This window comes from Lagenorhynchus albirostris, chromosome 1 (assembly GCF_949774975.1).
Source record: "Lagenorhynchus albirostris chromosome 1, mLagAlb1.1, whole genome shotgun sequence".
Lineage (NCBI taxonomy): Eukaryota > Metazoa > Chordata > Mammalia > Artiodactyla > Delphinidae > Lagenorhynchus > Lagenorhynchus albirostris.
In genome coordinates this window covers 142,163,914-142,187,537 of record NC_083095.1, presented here as the reverse complement: position 1 = coordinate 142,187,537, position 23,624 = coordinate 142,163,914, and the positions used below count along the sequence as shown (strand labels likewise).

General features: G+C 43.2%; 1 protein-coding gene across 7 annotated transcripts in view; it reads right to left on the bottom strand.

Moving 5' to 3' along the window:
- ADAMTS17 (ADAM metallopeptidase with thrombospondin type 1 motif 17) overlaps nt 1-23,624 on the bottom strand; it is a 349,273-nt gene that overhangs the window by 48,389 nt on the left and 277,260 nt on the right. For all 7 annotated transcript variants that reach the window (XR_009541664.1, XM_060155566.1, XM_060155578.1 and 4 more), the window contains 3 exons: nt 23,021-23,178; nt 19,687-19,846; nt 17,400-17,535 (listed from right to left, as the gene is read on the bottom strand). Coding sequence is in view for 6 of the 7 variants with exons in the window: in XM_060155566.1 (XP_060011549.1) it covers nt 17,400-17,535; nt 19,687-19,846; nt 23,021-23,178 (454 nt within the window). In the remaining variant the exon portion in view is untranslated. The remainder of the gene's footprint in view (nt 1-17,399; nt 17,536-19,686; nt 19,847-23,020; nt 23,179-23,624) is intronic.

Genomic DNA, 23,624 nt, shown 5'->3' with positions numbered 1-23,624 from the left:
AGCAGGATTTTGGCCTTCCTTGGCTTATCTTCAAGCATTTCTTACTGTGAAGGTTAATTTAATAAAAACAAAAAGCTATCTTTGTAGACACTTTGTAAGTAGGGCTCAGCTTGCAGGCCTCTGCCTGTCTGGCCTGAGCTGAGCTCTCTGCTGAGGTTCCAAACTGTTTTCTACCTGCCCTTGCCCTCTGCCCCTTTCTCTGGTGTTCTTGGGCCTTTACATCTGACTAATCCAGGGCTGCCAGGTAGCCCCTGGCTCTGCGTCTGTCTCCCCCTTTATGTGTTATTGGGTCTGTCCATGATTATGGCATCTGAATTGAATCTTCCAGAATTTCCTCTACCTGCTGAGCTGTGTTGACTTTGTTTAGCTACGGAATCAGAACTAGCTCTACTTTGACCTTTATTTATTCTCTGTGCTGAATCTTGCTCAGAGTTCCCTTTCCTTGCTGTGGCAAACTGCAGAATGATACAATCAGTCATAGCTTCCCAGGTTTTGGTCACTGTCCTACCAATGACTCCTCCTTCCTGGTTTGTAAGAATTAAAGTCAGAGTGATGAACATTTTCACAGCATCCTTTATCTTCTGAGAGAAGAGCAAATGGCGAGTGCTTTGTCTATAAACTTGGGCGACCAGCTGCCTGACCCCCCATCTCCATCTCCAGTCATGGGAGCCTCTGCTGTGTAAGTCCTGGAGCCTCCTTGATAATCTCGCCTGTATTTCACTTTGGTAGGGTCTCTGGCTCCAGCTGCCCTCTCCCCTCAATGGTCTGGGCTCCGGACCTTCTAGTCCTCCAGCCCCCAGAAGATAAGATAACTGATTACCTTTCCTTCCCAGATTAGCCACACACTTGTTCTACTGGAGGATTTTTGCATCTGCTGTCAAGTTCCAGTCACAGGATCCAATTCACCAATCTTGATTGTTCTCATCATACTTCTTGAGTTAAAATTTCAAGTAACCTTTGTTACCATATGCCAGTGGCTCTCGGTATGGTACCTGAACCAGCATCATCGGAAGGCTTGTTAGAAATGCAGAGTCTCAGATCCCTCCCTAGATCTGCTGAATCAGACACTCTGGGGGTGGGCCAGGCACTCTGTGGGTCAACAAGACCCCAGGGGGTTCTGATGCAGGAGAACCACTGCGTGTGCTATTAGGATCATCACCTGAAGCCTACGCTTGTTTCTGACTAGCTCTTGGAGCATGGTTGTCCCTTAGGTCAACATTTGTCCTCCTTGACAACTCACTGAGCAGGTGCAGCTGAAAGTTTTTCCCTCCCTGCTCTCAAGATTTAGTGTCAAGGTCTCTCCAAGTGGCCAGGGAATGCTCCCTTCCAAGGAAGCAGATTAGGAGTCACAGAAAGGAAACACGCCTGAGCCATGTGCTTGGTGTGGGTCAGAGCACATTCATTACCTCTGTGGTGTTAATTTCTGCTCTGAACGCCATAAGGAGTTCCTCTTGGAAATTATGTACTTATATTTCACCAGGCTCCTTCCTTCAGTGGTATTTAAATTCAAATATAGGTTAGCAGGCAGAGGTGCTGGCAGAGGCCAGCATTTCACATCCAACCACATCAAGTAGGACCTCATCACTCTCACTCCCACTGCCTCTCCAGCCCGCTTTGTACTGAGCCACTGAGGGGGACACATCTGTGAAGCTTCCAGTCACTCACTAAGCCATAACCCAACTTTGGGGTTTGAAGGATGCTGATACCTTTCATAATCCCTTTTCCTCCCCAAGTCCTCCCCTCATCCTGCTGACAATATTATCTGAAGTCCACAAATACAGAGCTCAGAAATATTCATAAGGTTAGAAATGAACCACTCAAGACGGTTCTGCTGTTTTACTTACCCTAAAATACATGAAAATTATATAAACTTGTTCTGACAAGGGAATGTTAGCATAAACTAGGACCTTCCCCCAAACCTTCATTACCTGGAAAACACCACCATGGGTTATTTAAATTGTGTAGTTATACACTGTATTAAAAGTCTGTGTGTGTGTGTGTGTGTGTGTGTGTGTATGTGGTGCCTTAAGAAATGATGGATAACACATAAATGCTGGGGTCCAACAGCTGGCTGATGTTTATAATTAATAGAGTTTTGTAGCTTAGCAGGGATGATGGTTTTGGCTAGCATTCATCGAGTACTTACTCAGGACGGAGGAATTTATAGGCATTACTTCACCTAATCGTCTCAAGATTTCTATGAGAGAGGTTCTAATTTCCCAATTTATAGGTGGTAAGATCAGGTAACCTGTCCATGAGTTTGCCTGTAGCTAGTGGTGGCTCTGGAACCTGAACCCATGCTTGCCTCGACCGAGTCCATGACCTCAGTAACCCCCCCATGTGAGGCCACCTCTGGGTAATATGGAGAGAGCATTTCACTCTTTTTCTGATTAGCTACTGAGCCTAACAAATTGTGTGCCTTGGTTCCTCCACATAATAAGGATATAATGCTCTTTTGTTCCCAACTTTGAAACAAATCTATTTAAATAAAGGCCATAGTAAAGCATGATGGGTGAAGGAAAGATTTAAGAGATTTCTGCAGGAACTGATGCTAAGAGAATGGAATGGGAAGGGCTACTGGGAGGGTTCAGGGTCAAGTCAAAGTCAGAGTCAGATCAAGATCAAGTCAACGTGGGCGGGGGCAGGACACAGCATGGATAAATCCACCATGACTGTGCTGAGGCAAGGTGAATGATTTTACCAGGGGGTCCCAAGCCAGCCTCTGACTTCCACCCTCTGTCAATGGAGCATCTGCCCCCGCAGTGTGTAAACGCTCACGGCCCTGGAATGAAACCTCATTTTCAACACAATGCCACTGACCATGGATGTGAGCAATTCTGAGGTGGCTGAGGCCCTTTCCCTCCACCGGTGCTAAACAATCCGTCCATCTGTTCAAATGACTCACCAGCCCTCCTAAACCCTGGATGCTACTGGGCACTGGAGAGACAGCAGCACACCCAAGTTTCCAGTGCCCACCTGGCACACGGCAGGTGCTCTACAAATGTTTGCTGAGTGAATGGGACACTGACAAGGTCCTTGCCCTTGTGAGGAAGAAAAAGAAGGCAAACAATAAACAAAGGGGTGACACAGGTGTCCTGCCTGTACATGGCGCCCAGCCCAGGGGAATTCATTGTTCAGCCCCAGTGGGCACGTCGGAGGTGTCAGAGGCTATGGGTTTGAACCCTGAATAGGCAGGTTTAGTTTCTTACCCAGAAAGTCTTGGACTTGTGCCATAGACGACCTCTCACCTGTCCCGTCCCTTTAACTTGTGCCACTGCTCCCTCGGGTCTGAGGGTCCCTCCCAGCCTCTCTGAGCCCAACATCACCTGGCTGGGGGTCAAGAGGGAGCCATCATGGTATTCACAGGATGGCACCCCTGCAAGCACAGCTCCCTGCACCCCAACACTCCACACACACACACACAGGCCTCCTGGGAAGCCACCTTCACATTGAAACCCCTCATCTTAGACAGCAGAATTCCTGAATTTTAATTTCTTTTCCAGCATGGGTCCAGATAACACTGAGAATAAGCCAGAAAACTGAGCAGCTACAGCATTTAGCAAAATTGCTCTAATGTTTAATTTTAAAACCATGTGTTTCACTTCCAGATAAGGCAGCCACCACGGCTTCCTCTCAACCCCCCTCTGAGCCGAAGGCCACTACAATGCCATCTGCTGACTTCTCCAGTCCCATTTTAAAATATCTATTTACAGGTGCCCTGGTCAAAAAGGGTTCTTTTTTATGCCATGGTAGAAGCAGGTTGTACTACTTTTAAAATGAGAATGGTGTAGCAGAAAGTACGTAAGACTTAAAGTAGGAAAACCTTGGTTTGAGTTCTACTTGCTATGGGTATGACCTTGAGTAAGTTACTTAACAACCAACTGTCTCGACTTCTTCATCTGTAAGATAGGGTGATGACTCCAACTTCCAGCTCCTCTCCCTTCTCTCCTTACTGCTGACAGGCAGGAACGGACTGGCTCACTCCCACCCTGCCCTGGATTTCTGCCACCTCCATAATTTACATCTTAGCATGAAGCACACAGGTCCTCAGTTTTAAGATTCTCTGTTTCTACAATAAATTCATTTTCAAATATTCTTTTGAGAGGAAAAAACGTTTCTCTGGGATTTATAGGAACAAACTGAATTTGCAGTAGGGAAGCAGAAGGACAGCGAATAGAGCTTAACCAGCAGTTGATGAGATCACAACCTGGCGGCATTTCTTTTCAGCCATCACACCTGATCAGGTTACACTCCAGGAACTGGCACTTTTGTTGGTACAATTTTGGGGTTAAAATAATCAGGAGAAGCCTGGGTTTGATAACAGGTTGTACCACACCCAGGAACTGAGAGTTTGGAAAAAAACTCTCATGCTTTGAGAATCATATGGCTGCTGATGTTGAAAGTTCACATCCAAGAGTAACATTCCCGTCAGGCTGCCTTTCTCACCAGGACACAGGAATTTTCCAGTACAGTAGCCCTCCTGCTAATAGACTTGCCGGCACTCGTCCTAGCTGGACAGCGTCCGCTGGATGGTCTTTCCTAGTCTTTGTTTGATCATGACGTCAGCATGTCTCTATGTGTTCAGGGTGGAGGACACGTCTGCTGGTTTTTACTGCCCAGTGTCGTCTTTTTTCTGGTAACAACACCTCGGTTTTCATTTGGGTGTCTACACCATGCTGCTGGAGAGCATAGGTGCCAAGTCAGGCCCATCAGACCTTCTCCATGTGGACTCTCAGTGGAGAAGCTCCTGGAGGGGAGGCAGTGTCTTGTCCACTGGAGGTGCCTCCGAGATCCCCTCCCCAATATGCTTTTCAGCATCTCTTCAATTTTGGGAGCTACTCCATATCTTTTCTATATACTCTTTTATCTTTTTGGTACATTTTTAGATTCAGTTCCTGTTGCCTGGGATCAAAGAACCTCAGATGTTCTTGAGTCTAGCGTTTGCTTTACCAAAGACAAACCCCAGTGAGCTTTAGAAGGTGGTGGTCCCAGGGCACCTCTTTCACATTTCCATGCTACAGCCAAGGCTTCAGAGCAGGTGGGAGGCTGGTGGAGCAGGAGTTCTGTTTGCAGCCATGTCCTTAATGAATCAGGTGGTCTCCTGCCTCCCACTACACTTGATCATCTTCAATGGAAGGAAGAGGTTGGTGGAATGTACTTTTCTGGTGCAGGTGTAGGGGCACCCTGAGCAGTTCACCTTGCAGGGTAGGGGCACGTTGAGCCTCCTGCTGGGAGCACCTGTCTCTAGAAGCTCTAGGAAGGGTGGTTTCTAAGACCAAAATTCTACTGGGGAAAAAGCACAATTCTCATAGTGATTCACAGGACATGGTGGCACATCAGAAGTGAATTGGTGAGGGACCATGCAGTCATAAGCCCCACACGGAACTAGCACTTCCCTTTCTGACATGACCATGGAGAACTCCCTCCCTCTAAGCTTGCTGTGGGCCCTACTGTGGCAAGAACAGATATTGCACCTTATTCTTGATCTTAGGGTAAAGCATTCAGCCTTTCACCATTAAGTATGATGCTAGCTATGGGTTTTTTGTAGATACCCCTTACCAGGTTTAAGAAGTTCTCTTCCAATCCTGGCTTGTTGAGTGTTTTTATCATGAAAGGGTCATGTATTTTGTCAAAGTCTCTTTCTGCATCTACTGAAATGATCATTTTGTTTAAAAAAATATTTTATTGATAAAGTGTATTACTTAATTGATTGTTCAGATGATACACCAACCTTGCATTCCTGGGATAAGTCTTAATTGGTCATGGTGTATAATCCTTTCAATACGATGCTGGATTCAGTTTGCTTGAATTTTGTTGAAGACTTTTGCATTGATATTCATAAGAGATATTGGTTTGTATTATTCTTTTTTGTGATGTCTGTGTGTGGTTTCAGTATCAGAGTAGTACTGGCTTCACAGAATGTGTTGGAAAGTGTTCCCTCCTATTCCACCTTTTGGGAAGAGTTTGTGAAGGATTGGTGTTAACTCTGCTTTAAATATTTGGTAGAGAGGGCAGAAAGCAGAAGGAAGAAGAACTACAATCCCGCAGCCTGTGGAACAAAAACCACATTCACAGAAAGACAGACAAGATGAAAAGGCAGAGGGCTATGTAACAGATGAAGAAACAAGATAAAACCTCAGAAAAACAACTAAATGAAATGGAGATAGACAATCTTCAAGAAAAAGAATTCACAATAATGATAGTGAAGATGATCCAGGACCTCAGAAAAAGAATGCAGGCAAAGATCGAGAAGATGCAAGAAATGTTTAACAAAGATCTAGAAGAATTACAGAACAAACAAACAGAGATCAATGATACAATAACTGAAATGAAAAATACACTGGAAGGAATCAATAGCAGAATAACTGAGGCAGAAGATAGGATCAGTGACCTGGAAGACAGAATGGTGGAATTCACTGCTGTGGAACAGAATAAAGAGAAAAGAATGAAAAGAAATGAAGACAGCCTAAGAGACCTCTGGGACAACATTAAATGCAACAACATTCACATTATAAGGGGTCCCAGAAGGAGAAGAGAGAGAGAAAGGACCCGAGAAAATATTTTAAGAGATTATAGTCGAAAACTTCCCTAAGATGGGAAAGGAATTATCCACCCAATTCCAGGAAGCGCAGACAGTCCCATACAGGATAAACCAAGGAGAAACATGCCGAGACACATAGTAATCAAACTGGCAAAAATTAAAGACAAAGAAAAATTATTGAAAGCAGCAAGGGAAAAACGACGAATAACACACAAGGGAACTCCCATAAGGCTAACAGCAGATTTCTCAGCAGAACCTCTACAAGCCAGAAGAGAGTGGCATGATATACTTAAAGTGATGAAAGGGAAGAACCTACAACCAAGATTACTCTACTCAGCAAGGATCTTATTCAGATTCGATGGAGAAATCAAAAGCTTTACAGACAAGCAAAAGCTAAGAGAATTCAGCACTACCAAACCAGCTCTACAACAAATGCTAAAGGAACTTCTCTAAGTGGGAGACACAAGAGAAGAAAAGGACCTACAAAAACAAACCCAAAACAATTAAGAAAATGGTAACAGGAACAGACATATCGATAATTACCTTAAACGTGTATGGATTAAATGCTCCAATCAAAAGACAGAGGCTTGCTGAATGGATACAAAACACAAGACCCATGTATATGCTGTCTACAAGAGACCCACTTCAGACCTTGGGACACATACAGACTGAAAGTGAGGGGATGGAAAAAGATATTCCATGCAAATGGAAATCAAAAGAAAGCTGGAGTAGCAACACTCATATCAGATAAAATAGACTTTAAAATAAAGAATGTTACAAGAGACAAGGAAGGATACTATGTAATGATCAAGGGATCAATCCAAGAAGAAGATATAACAATTATAAATATATATGCACCCAACATAGGAGCACCTCAATACATAAGGCAACTGCTAAGAGCTATAAAAGAGGAAATCGACAATAACACAATAATAGTGGGGGACTTTAACACCTCACTTACACCAATGAACAAATAATCCACACAGAAAATTAATAAGGAAACAAAAGGTTTAAATGACACAATAGACCAGAAAGATTTAATTGATATTTATAAGACATTCCATCCAAAAACAGCAGATTACACTTTCTTCTCAAGTGCTCATGGAACATTCTCCAGGATAGATCACAACTTGGGTCACAAATTAAGCCTCAGTAAATTTAAGAAAATTGAAATCATATCAAGCATCTTTTCTGACCACAACGCTATGAGATTAGATATCAATTACAGGGAAGAAAACGTAAAAAAGACAAACACACGGAGGCTCAACAATATGTTACTAAAAAACCAAGAGATCACTGAAGAAATCAAAGAGAAATCAAAAAAGACCTAGAGACAAATGACAATGAAAACACGACGATCCAAAGCCTATGGGATACAGCAAAAGAGTTCTAAGAGGTAATTTTATAGCTATACAAGCCTACCTCAAGAAACAAGAAAAATATCAAATAAACCATCTAACCTTACACCTAAAGGAACTAGAGAAAGAAGAACAAACAAAACCGAAAGTTAGCAGAAGGAAAGAAATCATCAAGATCAGAGCAGAAATAAATGAAACAGAAACAAAGAAAACAATAGCAAAGATCAATAAAAATAAAAGCTGTTTCTTTAAGAAGATAAACAAGATTGATAAACCATTAGCCAGACTCATCAAGATAAAGAGGAAGAGGACTCAAACCAATAAAATTATAAATGAAAAAGGAGAAGTTACAACAGACACCGCAGAAATACAACGCATCCTAGGGAGACAAAAGACCTGTGTGCAGAAAACTATAAGACACTGATGAAAGAAATTAAAGATGATACCAACAGATGGAGAGATATACCATGTTCTTGGATTGGAAGAATCAATATTAGGAAAATGACTATACTACCCAAAGCAATCTACAGATTCAATGCAATCCCTATGAAATTACCAATGGCATTTTTTACAGAACTAGAACAAAAAATCTTAAAATTTGTATGGAGACACAAAAGACCCCGAATAGCCAAAGCAGTCTTGAGGGAAAAAAATGGAGCTGGAGGAATCAGACTCCCTGACTTCAGACTATACTACAAAGCTACAGTAATCAAGACAATATGGTACTGGCACAAAAACAAAAATATAGATCAATGGAACAGGATAGAAAGCCCAGAGATAAACCCACACACCTATGGTCAACTAATCTATGACAAAGGAGGCAAGGATATAAACTGGAGAAAAGACAGTCTTTTCAGTAAGTGGTGCTGGGAAAACTGGACAGCTACATGTAAAAGAATGAAATTAGAACACTCCCTAATGCCATACACAAAAATAAACTCAAATTGGATTAGAGACCTAAATCTAAGACCGGACACTATAAAACTCTTAGAGGAAAACATAGGAAGAACACTCTTTGACATAAATCACTGCAAGATATTTTTTGATCCATCTCCTAGAGTAATGGAAATAAAAACAAAAATAAACAAATGGGACCCAATGAAACATAAAAGCATTTGCACAGCAAAAGAAACCATAAACAAGACGAAAAGACAACCCTCAGAATGGGAGAAAATATTTGCAAATGAATCATCAGACAAAGGATTAATCTCCAAAATATATAAACAGCTCATGCAGCTCAATATTAAAAAAGCAAGCAACCCAATCCAAAAATGGGGTAAAGATCTACATAGACATATCTCCAAAGAAGACATACAGATGGCCAAGAGGCACATGAGAAGCTGCTCAACATCACTAATTATTAGAGAAATCAAAACTACAATGAGGTATCACCTCACACTGGTTAGAATGGGCATCATCAGAAACTACAAACAACAAATGCTGGAGAGGGTGTGGAGAAAAGGGAACCCTCTTGCACTGCTGGTGGGAATGTAAATTGATGCAGCCACCATGGAGAACAGTATGGAGGTTCCTTAAAGAACTAAAAATAGAATTACCATATGAGCCAGCAATACCACTACTGGGCATATACCCAGAGAAAACCATAATTCAAAAAGACACATGCACTCCAATGTTCATTGCAGCAGTATTTACAATAGCCAGGTCATGGAAGCAACCTACATGCCCATCGACAGACGAATGGATAAAGAAGATGTGGTACATATATACAATGGAATATTACTCAGCAGTACAAAGAATGAAATTGGGTCATTTGTAGAGACATGGATGCATCTAGAGACTATCATACAGATTGAAGTAAGTCAGAAAGAGAAAAACAAATATCGTATATTAACGCATATATGTGGAACCTAGAAAATGGTACAGATGAACCAGTTTGCAGAGCAGAAATTGAGACACAGATGTAGAGAACAAATATATGGACACCAAGGGGGGAAAGTGGCGGGGGGTGGGGGTTGTGTTGTGATGAATTGGGAGATTGGGATTGACATGTATACACTGATGTGTATAAAACTGATGACTAATAAGAAAATAAATACATAAATATTAAAAAAAATAATAAAAAAAATAAATATTTGGTAGAATTCATAAGTGAAGAGTTCTAGTCCTGGGCTCTTCCTTGTGGAAAATTTTTGATTAGTAATTTAATCTCTTTGCTTGTTACAGGTCTATTCTTTCTATTCTTTATTTAGTTTTGGTAGTTTGCATCTTTCTAGGAGTTTGTCCATTTCATGTTCATTATCTAATTTACTGATGTACAGTTCATTGGCATATAACTGTTCATAGTATTCCTTTACAATCTATTTTATTTCTGCAAGCTCTGTAGCAATGTCTCCTCTTTCATTTCTGATTTTAGCAATTTAAGTGTTCTCTCATTTTCTTCTTGTCAATTAAGCTAAATGTTTGTCAATTTTTTGTTCCCTTCATGTAATCAACTTTTGATTTCACTGATCTTTCTCTATTATTTTTCTATTCTCTATGTCATTAATTTTTGCTTTAATCTTTATTATTTCTTTCCTTCTGCTTCTTTTAGGTTTAATTGCTGTTCTTTTCCAGTGCCTTAATGTGGAAGGTTAATTATTGACTTGAAATTTTTATTTAATTTTATTTTATCTTATCGGCCACACCATGTAGCATGCGGGATCTTAGTTCCCGGACCAGGGATCAAACCTGTGCCCCCTGCAGCGGAAGCGTGGAGTCCTAAGCAGTGGACCACCAGGGATTCCTCATCTTTTTTAATACAGATGTTTACAGCTATACACTTCTCCCTAAAGATTGCTTTAGCTGCATTCTCTAAACTTTGTGACTTCATTTTCATTCATCTGAAAGCACTTTCTGAATTTTCTATGGTTTCTCTTTCACCCACTGGTCATTTAGGAAGTGTTTTGTTTAATTTTCATGAATTTGTGACTTTCCAAAATTCCTTTCTGTTCTTGAATTCTAATTGTATTTTTTCCTTTCCTGTAATTGTGACATAAAAATCAAATGCAAATATCGAGTGCTTAATAACTCGGAAAAGGGAAGGACCTCTTTTTTTTTTTTTTTGTGGTATGCGGGCCTCTCACTGTCGTGGCCTCTCCCGTTCCGGAGCACAGGCTCCGGATGCGCAGGCTCAGTGGCCATGGCTCACGGCCCCCCCCCAACCCCCGACCGGGGCACAAACCCGTGTCCCCTGCATCGGCAGGCGGACTCTCAACCACTGTGCCACCAGGGAAGCCCAAGAGAAGGAAGGACCTCTTAATGGGCCCCAGGGTCCACAAGCAAAGCATTACTGAACGGGAGAATTTGGTTACCTGTGAAACTGGTATCTGGGAATTCTCTTGTCCTCTGTAATGATCAAAGGGAGGGATGTTCAAATGATCAAAGGGTTTAGGTATGGAGGAAAAGAAGAAAACAGAAGTTTTAAATTCAAGACAAGACTCTGAAATGCTTTCTTTCTCCATTTGGAATGTTTCCTACTTTAGACAAATAAGTAAAGGCTTCAAAACTTTACTATTTAATTTAAATACAAGTGAGGTTCTAGAATTTGGGTAGTATCAGAAAGAAGTTCTGGAATTCTTTCAACTAAATTTTTCCTCACCATTCACATACTACCTATTAGCCATATAATAGATCACTAATGCTATTCATTTTTCCCCTCAGGCACTTTTTCTTTATTTCACATGGACTGTGGGGCACCCCTTATCCCAAACCTCTGGCCACATGTCCAAGTATCTGGAGAGTGGGCCGAGCCTGAGAGATGGGAGCCCCACTCTAGAGATTCCTAGGCTCTTACTGCTGACCTGTGGGGACATACAACCCTAGGCCTTGCCCTCCCTACTGGTGAGCAGTCCTGAGTTGCAGGCTCTGTTCTGAAACATGGGGCAGGCAGTGCCACCGGCGGCCTCCTCCAGACTCCCACATTCAAGGCATGGTGAACAGAGGAGTGACAATTAGATTTACCTATTTTATTTTAGAGGAAAGCAGGAAAGAAAAGCTTTAAGTTTCATACCAGCTAGAAATGGATTAAACAATGGTATCTTTTCAGATTTTGGCAGTCCCTTAAGAGCCACGTGTTACAGGCTTCATTCTTAAGTCAGGAGCACATACACACACAGACCATGCTTTCATAAAAACATGAGGGATTCCATTTGGTTTTAACCTAAAATAAGGCAAACTGAGCAAAATTGAGCAAAGAGGACAAATTTAAAATCCAAATACACTTCCTTGCAGACAACTATCCAATTCAATTGCCAGTAAGATATTGAATATTCTTTTTTGAATCACCCTAATTCAATGTACAGTACCGTATATACTGCCTAGGAAGAAGTTCAAATCATAAATATGATAGGGAAATATCTAATGGCTCAGAATAGCCTTTTCAAGTAGCCAATAAGCTCTAAAAGACTGCAAAATATTAAATCTGGTGAAGCATGAGCTATATGTTCCAGAATGAGCCCATCTCCCTGTCATAGTCCCCCTCCTTGCTCCAGGACAACCTGGAACTGGGTCTTAAGGAGCTAGCACACAGGGCTACTCTCTGGATGCCAGATGATGGCAGGGCCACTTCCCTGCAGACAGTAGTCAGCAAGGTGAAGGCTGCTGGCCATAGTCATGACAGCTGAGCTGATCTGTGATTTCATCCTCTCCTGCCAATGTCAGGTCCAGGTTTGTCGATATGTTTGTGCTGCTGTACAAGATACTGGAGAGAGGCCATCTGCCCTGTGTGTCAGATTCCAGACTCCACATGGTTATGGCAGGGTTTGAGAGAAGTATCCACAGAGTGAGGGGCAGGATTAGAATAAAGAGGTGTTAATGGTGTGAATTGGGAAGGTAAAGGAAACTGTCAGGAACTCAGTGGAAAAAGAGGGTTGAAGAAAATTAAAGGGGGAATCAGGGGAAATAAAGAAAAACAAGGGAAAAAGACAACCATCTCTGTTTGCTTAAAGGTCAAAGAGTAAAAATAATATAGAAAGTCTCCTTCACCTTGCCAGGTTCAACAGCGTGCTGCATTTTGGCTTTTTAAATAAAGTTTACACCATTGGGTTCTGGGCTCTTCTTCCAGCTGACAGGCTCTGTCTTCTAATCATGTCCACCCCCAACCCCCTGAAGCACCCATTTTTTCTCCAGACCCCACACTTCTCCAAACCCCACCCCCTGAACCAAGTTCAGTTTCCACTTATGGATTACGTCTCTCTCTGATTGTCTAGCACTCATTTTCTAAGATCAATCTCTTTACTCTTTTTCACTTACTAGCCTAAATCCATATTACTCTATAGTTTTAAGAAAGATTCATGACAACTAGATCATGCTATTCAGTAACTCAAGTTTTACTGTCCAAATATGTTTGTGTGTGTGTGTATATATATATATATATAATATCTGTACATAATATATATATATACACATATACGTATATTGTGTATGTATGTGTGTGTATATAAATAAATAAAACTGGCATTTGCAAGAGCTTTAAAATCTATCAAATTGCACGTTTCTTTTTTTTTTTTTTTAATATATTTATTTATTTATTTATTTTTGGCTGCATTGGGTCTTCATTGCTGCACGCGGGCTTTCTCTAGTTGTAGCGAGCGGGGGCTACTCTTCGTTGAGGTGCGCAGGCTTCTCTTGTTGCGGAGCACAGGTTCTAGGCGCACGAGCTTCAGGAGTTGTGGCATGCGGGCTCAGCAGTTGCGGCTCATGGGCTCTAGAGCACAGGCTCAGTAGTTGTGGCACACGGGCTTAGTTGCTCCACGACATGTGGGATCTTCCCGGACCAGGGCTTGAACCCGTGTCCCCTGCATTGGCAGGCGGATTCTCAACCACTGCGCCACCAGGGAAGCCCAAATTGCACGTTTCTTTAGCCAAACAATAAATACTCTTTGATGAGTCATGACACTTCACTTCCATGTGTCCACTTTAAGAAACAGTTACAAAATCAGATGGTTCAAAATAAACAAATAAACAAACCAGCAAATAAAACCAGACTAGAGTAGGCATCCAGGCATTTCTTTTCTAGGCTCTGAGGCAAATTCCAGGTGCTGTCTTCTCTTTTATCAATTTTATTTTCTCCTCTGCTTTTGGAAATTCCATTCATTCTTTAAGTCTGATCCACATGACTTTACAGAGTTGGGAAGGGGATGAAAGGGGGTGGAACAGAAAGGAGAGTGGTGGGAGGGAGAAACCTAGTATTTATCAAGTTACCTGAGAGTAAAGACCTTGCCTGTCTTTCTCACCTCTAAATACCTTGGTACCGAGAACAAGATCTAGTGAATGAGAAGATGCTCAATAAACACGTTTTGAATAAATGAAATTACTGACTTTGTACTGTGTGCTGAGGGCCATGCTGGATGGTTTTAAAAACAATACTGAATGATTGGTCAATAAAAAGTAACTCAGTATAACAATGTGCCCTCCTTTGTGTAATAAGAGAATGCATTCCCTGAGGTGGTACCTTCAGAGCTTGGGCTCATGCTGAGGCTGTGATCCCAACATCTCAGTGGGCAAAACCATGGTAGATAATAACTTAAGGCAGTGCCAGCAAACTATCACTCATGCGCCAAGTCTGGCCTGCAGATTGTACAGCCCAGGAGCTAAGAATGGTTTTTATATGTTTAAAAGGATTATAAAACAAAAAGAAAAATAGACAGCAGAGATCGAATATGGCCTACAAAGCAAAAATATTTACTATCTAGCCCTTTACAGTAAAAGTTTGCTGACCCTTGTTCTAAGGAGACACTAAGAATGTGCTTCTGAAGTTAAGTTTTAATCTAAAGTGTGTTTGGCTTGAACTTGTGTTCAAACATGGTGAGACTGCAGGCCCGGGCTCTCTGAGCACTCTGGAGTCACACACACAAGCTCAACGTTCTTTGTCCAAGCTTAGAGCAGCTCCATGGCACCAATATGTAGTCTGCACCTTTGTTAACTCTTGCTTGTTCATGTGACTCTTCCGTAGGTGTTTTTCTACATGATTTTCTGGTTAGTTTTGCAGTGCAACAAAGTCTTCTCCTAGAAAATCTATGGGTGGCAAAATCATAAAGGTGTTTCATCAACCCACTTAGTGTAATGATTAGAGAGCTTTGTTATGGAGCTTTCTTGAATTCATCTGGCTCTAGCTGAAGTACTCAGGATGTGACCCCTCTTCCGTCTTTTATTAACTCTAGGCAATTTTTGGTTGTTTTTAATTCATTGATGATTTTCTGGTCCATTCTTCCTCTCCTCTCCTTCTGTGATTCCAATTATACTTATTTAAAATGGTTGATATTTTCCCACAGGTAAATTATCAACAATCTTTTCTTTCCATTTTCCAGATTGGATAATTTCTATTGTTAGACCCATCAAGTGATTTTTTAAAAATTTCAGATACTGTATTTTCTAGTCCTAAAATTTGGTTCCTGTTTAGTGTCTCCTTTTTGCTGCTAAGATTTCATATGTGTTCATTGATTATGATCATATTTTTCCTTATGTCTTTGAGCATAATTACAATAGCTGCTTTGAAATTCTTGTCTGCTAATACCAACATACATGTCATTTTGGAGTCAGTTTCCATTAATTGCCTTCTCTCATGACTATGGGTCACATTTTTCTGTTTCCTTGTATGTCTAGTAATTTTGAATTGTATCCTGAACATTGCACATGTTATGTTAATCTACAGCAGTGCTGTTCAATAGAAATAAAACATGAGCCACATATGTAATTTTAATTTTCTACTATCCATATTTAAAAAGTAAAACAGGTGACTTTAACATATTAATAAATTTTAATAATATATTGTATTTGACCCAATGTATTCAAAATGTAATTATTTCAACATGTAATCAATATTAAAAATTATTAAGATATTTTACAATATCTTTCTATATTAAATCTTTGAAGTCTGGTATGTATTTTACATTTAAAACACATCTTGATTTGGACTAGCTAGTGGCTACCATATTGATCAGCACAGCTCTAGAGTATCATTCTAGGAGAATACTGAGGTTTGGTCCAATACGAGCTACTCCGTCATTATGGGAAGCAGAATCATTGACTGCCAGTTTTTAAACTTTATTCCTTGGTGTTTCACAGAGGTCCTGTGGGCCTACTGTGAGATGAGGGGAAGGCCGAGTACACTGGGCTACTCTTCCCCATTATATATACATCTCAATTCAATCAGAGCAACTCTGATTTCATGTTTCATATATTTCATTTCTGTGCATAACTTAAAAATATTTTGATACTAAAACAATATAAAAATATAAATGACTGTAAAATATGATTCTTGAATGGGTCCCTAGGATTTTTCTTGCTCAATCATGCCCTTGAACCCATGCTGACCTCTCCTCTTCTAGAGTCACTTATTCTCCTTTCTAATCATATCACAAGAACCAGCTGTCTCTGCTTTCAGGAAAAGGGACTGTGGTTTGTCTGCTATTTAAGTCTTCATGCTTGCAAGTCCTTCCTTCTTTGGCCCCACATGTGTGTGATTGATTGACTGATGGATAGATTGATCAATCAACTGATAGGTTTGCTGGATGGCTGTTCACACCCAGCATGCTCAGGACTTGCAGAAGTGAGCTGTTCCTCATGGCCATCAGCATTAGGGTAGGATTTCATTCTTAATTTAAAAGGACCACATAAAATCAATGAAACAAGTCTCACCTCACTTTCCTTCCTGTCTTCCCGCTTTCATTCATACACATTTTACCAGTTTGACAAAGAAAAGAGGGTCAGCACGAAAACTAAATGCTTTGTGAAACCTTTTCACCAGGCAAGTGGTACGGATCAAGCTTAAGAAACCCAAAAAACTGCCAGGTTAAAAGTCCAGCCTCCTTACAAAAGCTAAACATGCCTAACCTGATACACAGAACCACAAAACAAAATCCATGCACCTCAACCCAGGGCAGAACGGGAGGCCAGTGATATTACATAATATAACAGAGTCAGATGCAAAGACCCACTAAAGTGGAAATAAGGAGGCTTAACTGATGAACACATTTCACACAATTCTTCTCAGCTGACAACTCAAGAGAATTCACTTCAGAGCACACAAGTACACGGCCATGAAAGCTAGGGTTGGAAACAGAAGTTCTGATGGATCCCAAACAACAAATAACTTACTGACATTAATTTCAGCCACTGAAATAGACCAATCACAAACACTAACTTATGTACACCTACTCACGGGTGCTCATACTATGACACTGATTTCCTTTTTCTCCAAGACACGGTAATTTGCAGGAGGAGTTGACACGTACCAGTTGAAAGTGTGCGGGATGGCTATTTCTTTTTTCACGAGATGGTCTTAATGGCCCACTATGAGACGCCTTCCAGTGAGCACTGTACATTTCTATCAAAGTTCTGGTTTAGCCAGAAATTCAGTATTTTGAGCAAGCAGAAATCACTCAGCAACAACAATGGAACACAGACCAAGACTGTGGTATTAACTGTGCATCACCATCCCCCATTCATGGGCGTTGCTGTTTTACCCTGGAGGGTCCAAGTTTGAGAACACAGCTCCTTACCGTGACTGGCATGGGTGCAAGTTGCACCTTCGGATCTGGGGCTCCGGACGGCTGGCTTGAGGGCAGTCACTGTCGTTCACCAGAGTCGTGGTCTTGTTAACAATCCGTGTGCAGGACACGATGGTTCTGCGTTCCCCTGGAAACCAAACCACACAGAACTGAGAGGTCGTGGTACACACACCTGGTAAGGCCATTCATTCACCTTATGGAGGAGTGTTCAGGTGCATCTTTTGATCAGTTTGTCATTTAAAGTGACTATTGTAATGCCTTGTTGTTTGTCAGAGAGGGAGAACCATAATCTTTGGGATGAGGGTGTGTAAGACATGGCAGGGGCAGCATGGGGCAGGAGAAAGATTCTAGAACAGGATCAGAAAGAAGCAACACTTTAGATCAGCCATGTCCTTGGAAAGCTTGGGGTTCACTGAGGTCAAAGTTGTGATTTGGGTCTTTAATTTCCAACAAAGATTGCCAATCTCTGTGTCTGTTCATTTGATGTTTAAAGTCTATGGAGATCTGGTCTTCATTAAACAACTGTATATCAGCCCTCACCAGAGATGATGGCTACTTATTACAGAACTCCTACTTGCTGGAGAGAAGTGAGAAACAGGAAGGCTAGTCTGAAGGACACAGACCCAACCTGAGAATTTGTCTCTCCATCAACTGCCGCTCGTGCCTAAGCCTCACGTGCTCTTGGGAAGCTTCACTAACCGGTCACCCGAGCTGGATGTAGTCATTCTTTTGGGTGTTCCCAAAGCACCCTGCACACTAGTTGACCATGACTTTGTTAGGAGTGGGGGCGAATGATTGGGAGCTAGGAGGGCGGCCTTTGGAGTCAGGCTGTCTGGGTTCAGACTTGGCTTACTCACTAGCACAGTGAGCACAGGATTGCTACTTAGCCCTCACGTTTCTGTGCCTTTGTTTCCTCCACTGGACTGACTCGCTTAACTTCCCTATGCCTTAGGGTGCTTTAGGGATGGTTAAAATGAATTGATACATATAAAATGCTTAGAACAGAACCTGGCAGGGGTTAACACTTCATGTTAGCTATATTCCTATTGTTATTATTTGGGAAGTGTCATAATAAAAGATTAACAGGAAGTCAAGCACGACTATATGGATCCCACACTCCTAAATCAATCTGTCTCCTGGGGAATTTGTCATGAAGAAATGACTCAAAATTATGGAGCCCTCAACTTGTGTAAGCATAAAAAGCACGGAGATGCCTCAAGCCAGATTTCTGTTTGGACTGCAGGTCAGGGAGCTGGCAGTCAGGGAGCCATAAAAGGATGCCAGTAGCGACAGCAGCAGAACAGTACCCCCTTGCCCCCCAGCCAACGGAGCCTGCTAACTCTTCCATTTGGGCCACGCTTACTTTGTAGCAAGCTGCCCCAGTGGAAAAGGTCGGTGCCATCAGCTCCGCAGGACTGAGTGTCGGTGAGGCCATGCCCAGGTCCCACCTGCCAGCCCACCCTCTGGGTTAGCATTCCAGAATCCAGGTCAACCTTCTGTTCTAACTCTGTGTCCATCAAAATTCACCCATCCTGCATCCATCCCCCATCACCCCCCTGTGTGTCCCGTCAGGGTGATAGAGTACGCTGTACTAAGGGGGCTGCTGGCTAAGAGTTCAGAATGCTTCCAACCGCTCCTCCTAAACAACACAGTAATGACTACGATGCCTTTTGCTCATATTGATTTTTGCAGTATTTGAGTCTCCTCCCTGCAGTGAGCATGAGGGCTGATCAGTATAGAGAGAATAAATCATCTGCTAATATATGGAGGCAAATCATGAAGCCAGGACTCAGGCTCTGAACGTTTCACTGGAGTTGGAGGACTTTTTCTTTCCATTGTATTACTGTTGGTCCCATTGGTTTCCCTGTATTTCCATTGGCCACTGGGGCAAAAAGGAAAGGGTATTTGAGGGTCAGAAACATCTTCCAGTGCCCCTCTACCAAACAGCAACAGATGGAAGTCTGTTCTGTTCATTCCCAGGGTCACCTGTCACACTTGTGACACAACCATTCATCGGCCAAACCTCCACTCGGATCAGCATCCAAGGGCCCCATGCCATAGGCAAAGCTGGGCACAACTCCAGCATGGAGGAGTTTGGAAGACTCTGCCCAAGTGTTTTGCAGAGAGATTTGCAGTGGGATGTGGTTACATTCCATGGAAATACAGGTTATGTGGCCAGCCTTTCCAAGGCTCTGTGTACCCGCCACGGAGTGCCCTGAATTCACTTCTCTGTTTGACAAAAACCCACACCCCATGAGCCCATGACCCTACTGCTCACCTCCTCCGCACTGCACACTGCAACCTTCCCAGCTGCTGTGGGTCCAGATGAACAAGGAGTCCTGCGGTTTTTCTGGTTCACTTTGATTTTCAGCAGTGTAGTTTACGGGAATGGTGTATTCGTAATGAATTCCATAGTTTTGGTCATGAAATAACAACACCTGGATCAGCAGCAAAATAAAAGACCATTTTGAAATAAAGCGAAAGCTCCCAGGGTTGCTGAACTTGCAAGCCAAGCTGTGCTGTGGCTGTCTCCCTACCAGGGGTAACCTGTTCTTTTCAGGGTTTCAAAACAGGTTCATTCCAGGGGCACACCTTTATTTCAGTCTTGGGTTCCCTAGATACTCAAATTCAGGGCAGGAGCCTATGTAAACCATCAGCAGGGAGTTCTACTCTTTTCCACTGGAGAGAGGACTGGTTTAGAAGAGGGATTGGGGATTAGCAAATCTGTGGGCTCTAACTGCACTTTACATGGAGAGCTGCTCCAGGCAGAGCAAAGTACCCGTTCCCACAGTCACCCACGAAGCTGCCCTTACAGGGAGAAAGACACAAATATACTGCTTTTCTTAAACAGGCATCTGAACCAGTAGGGTTACTCTACTTTGAAAATGAACACCACTCTTCACACCCCGAGCACCAGTCACTGCTATGTGTAAGGCAGGCTCAAGAGTAGACACAGCCCCCTGCAGGGGAATCTTGGGGATGCCCGTCAAGGATGTAGGAGCCTTCCTGCTGCCATGGGAGCTAGGATGATGACGATGCCCACGGGGTGGCACAGCCTGGCGCAGGGCTTAAAGCTGGGAGTGAGGGGAGAGGAGCCATCATCGTGCAGCTTGGGGACCCCTGGTTCTGCAATCCTGGTAAGTGGGAACTGGAAGGGCCTGCTCTTTGTTTGGTAATGCATGTTTCTAGCCCTGTAGAGAGAGACGTGCTCTACTGGCTTTATTTCACTATGTGTATGTAATGGTGCAAAAGAAGCACTCTTGTGGGAGCTTCAAGTGGCCTGGCTGTGGGTGGTATGTCCTTAGGCTACGCTTGGAACCAGGGGGCAGTCCTGGGTCTAAGCAGCTAGCAACTTCACTTCCAGCCCGGGGTCTGGGAGAGCCGGCCCGCAGGAGCTGGAGGCAGAGGGTGCTCCACCTGACCTGGGGAGGCCAGGTGGACGGTGTGCTGGACAACAGGAGCCGTCCTCCCTCCCAAGCATCTCCCAGCCCTCCAAGGGCTGCAGTTGCAGGCGGGGTGGGGTGGGGTGCTAAGAGCAGCCCAAACTGAATAAACATCCACTTCTCCAAGAAAGAGACTTGCAGTAATGCATTTGGAAAAATGCCTCCAGTTTAAAAAAAAAAAAGGCTTTAAAAGAGATCTTTATTATCTCAGTATGGGAATAAGACTGGTGAATTGAGAATCCATATGAAACCAATTTCATGCAATTTTGTAGCCACGTATAATTTGTATGCGTGTGCATAATTGCTTTCAAATGCAGGTCCCCGTGGCTCTACGGGCGCTCCTGACCCTGCAAGCAATGTGCACACCTCAGTTAGGGGACAATGGATTTTCCTTCAGAGGCAGATGGGCTCCTCTCGGTTCTAGGTTTAAAAACTGGTAGTAACAATTGTATTTCAAGAGAGAAAAGTGATTAATGTTCAAGAGGGCAGGAACTTCAGCTGTGGTAGTTATTGCTTTCCCAGAGTTTTGTTTATTATGGTCTGAATGAATCCAGGCTGTGCATTTGCTTTTATGGGCTGACGATTCACTCACAGTTTATGAAAGCTTTTGGGAAAGAAAGGAAATAGGCCCATCTTGGTGTTTGCTAGAAAAGCAAATTCACATGCTAAAGGTGATGCTGCTATCTTGGGTTTTATCTTGTCTTTTACTTCCTCTTTTAGTCCCTCTGAATGACTGCTTTTAACTCAGGACAGGAGGATTTGTTCCAATGACTTAGATTAGGAAACAATCTAATCACAGAGAAATGATTTAGGTACCGGTCCTGAGGTCCCAGAAATCAACTTGCAAGTATATACCTGCAGTAGATTTAGTGTGTGGAGTGTTGCACTGATAGATTTCTGGACAGTTTATGTCATCTGTGGAAACTGGCTCCCCTTACTCTTATCAGAAATTGTAACAGGGTTAGGGCCATTGTGGGTGACATCTCTGCTCACATGTAGAGCTGGTCTCCTCAGGAGAGTCCCTGGGAAGTAGTCTGGGAATCTCTTGGGTGTCACCTAATCTTGAACAGCTGCAGGTTGCCAGTGACCACAAATTAATGGGGAGATAAGAACTTCCAAGTAGAGACTTTGGCAGGCATGGAGGACAAAATGTGCTTTGATTGCAGACACACAAGCTGTCACAACTCCCATTCTTTGGAAGGAGACATGGATTCAATAATTACAAGCTATCAAAAGTTAGTCACGAGAAGTCCTAAACCCTGAGAAGGCAACGGTGGCATTCCTGTCCCTGGAGATCTTTCATATTCTTAAAAGGCAGCATAACCGGATGTTTCAGTGGTTTGCATGGGGTCCTCCCTGAGACAACACACAAGACCAGAGTGCCCTGATCTGGCCTGATTGTACAATTTCTCGAGACCACCTGGGGACTGAATAGGCCTGTAGAATCTGGTTCTCCCTTGATTCCTGAATCCTTGTGGCAAGCAGAGTCTGGAAAACCTGAGTGGTATTGGTTTGGAAACAGTGTCAACAGTTCATTTCCAAAAGGTAGTTTCCGATGTGGATATACAAACTGTGGGGCAAATCTAAGCCATCTGATATTAAAACATAGACTGTGGGGCTTCCCTGGTGGTGCAGTGGTTGGGGGCCGCCTGCCGATGCAGGGGGCATGGGTTCGTGCCCCGGTCCAGGAGGATCCCACATGCCGCGGAGTAGCTGGGCCCGTGGGCCATGGCCGCTGGGCCTGTGCGTCTGGAGCCTGTGCTACGCAACGGGAGAGGCCGCAGTGGTGAGAGGCCCGCGTACCGCAAAACAAACAAACAAACAAAAAAAAAACATAGACTGTGAGTGGGGCTGTCTGCTTAATAATGTCAAGTCTCCCTGGCGGCCACATGGCTAAGCATTTCCTTCCTGGAGGTGGTTCCTTTTGGAAAAGATGGGAGTTCTGCCAGTAAAGAGCTAGGGCAAAATTTTGAGAGGGCAGAATTTTGAAGCATGTGGCAAAGGGATTAGATAAGAAAAGACCAAGAGAGAGACTTGAGCAGCAGGTGGCCAGGCAAACCACCAGGAACCAAGTGTACCTCCTGCCCACAGGGTCTCAGGGAACAAGTCAACTGGTAGACCTCTTGGAGCCGGTGGTCTCAAGACAAATGCAAAAGCACGGCAAATTACCATCAAATGCAGAGGCATTTTGGTTGGTCCCTTGGCGGAAATTTTCTCCCACAGGCCCCTTCTAACATAGCGGACGGTCGTGCCTGCAATCTGGAACTCTCCGGGGAGCTCTATCTTCCAGTCACTGTTGATGGATCTCTTGCTGGAGTCTTTGAGAGCTAGAAAGAAAATGGAACACCATGGAATCGGGGGAGTCAGTCTGTCTTTGAAGGGAGTCAGGGTGTCCTGAGCGGTGGGTTGGAGGTCTCACTCTCTACCTCCACAGCAGAGAAGAGGGAGGCCTGCAGTGAGAGAAAGGGAGCTTTCTTTGAGAACAGAAGCCTGGCTCACAGGGAGAGAACAGCTCCTGACCCCAGGACCCTCCGAGAGAGAGCTGTCGTGACTCCTGCACCTCTTGAGCATGGGCCACTGTCTCAGAATCAGCTTACTCCGTGGGGGGTGCGGGGAGGAGTGCCAGAGAATGGAGACAGCCACAGCCCAATCACATTTCACGAGATGTACAGAGTAGGGGGTTTTCCACCAGATGAACAGATTCTATTTTAACGTGTCCAAGGCTACAAAACAGGATTTGTAGCTTTAGCAAAATTCATCCTTCATTTTACTC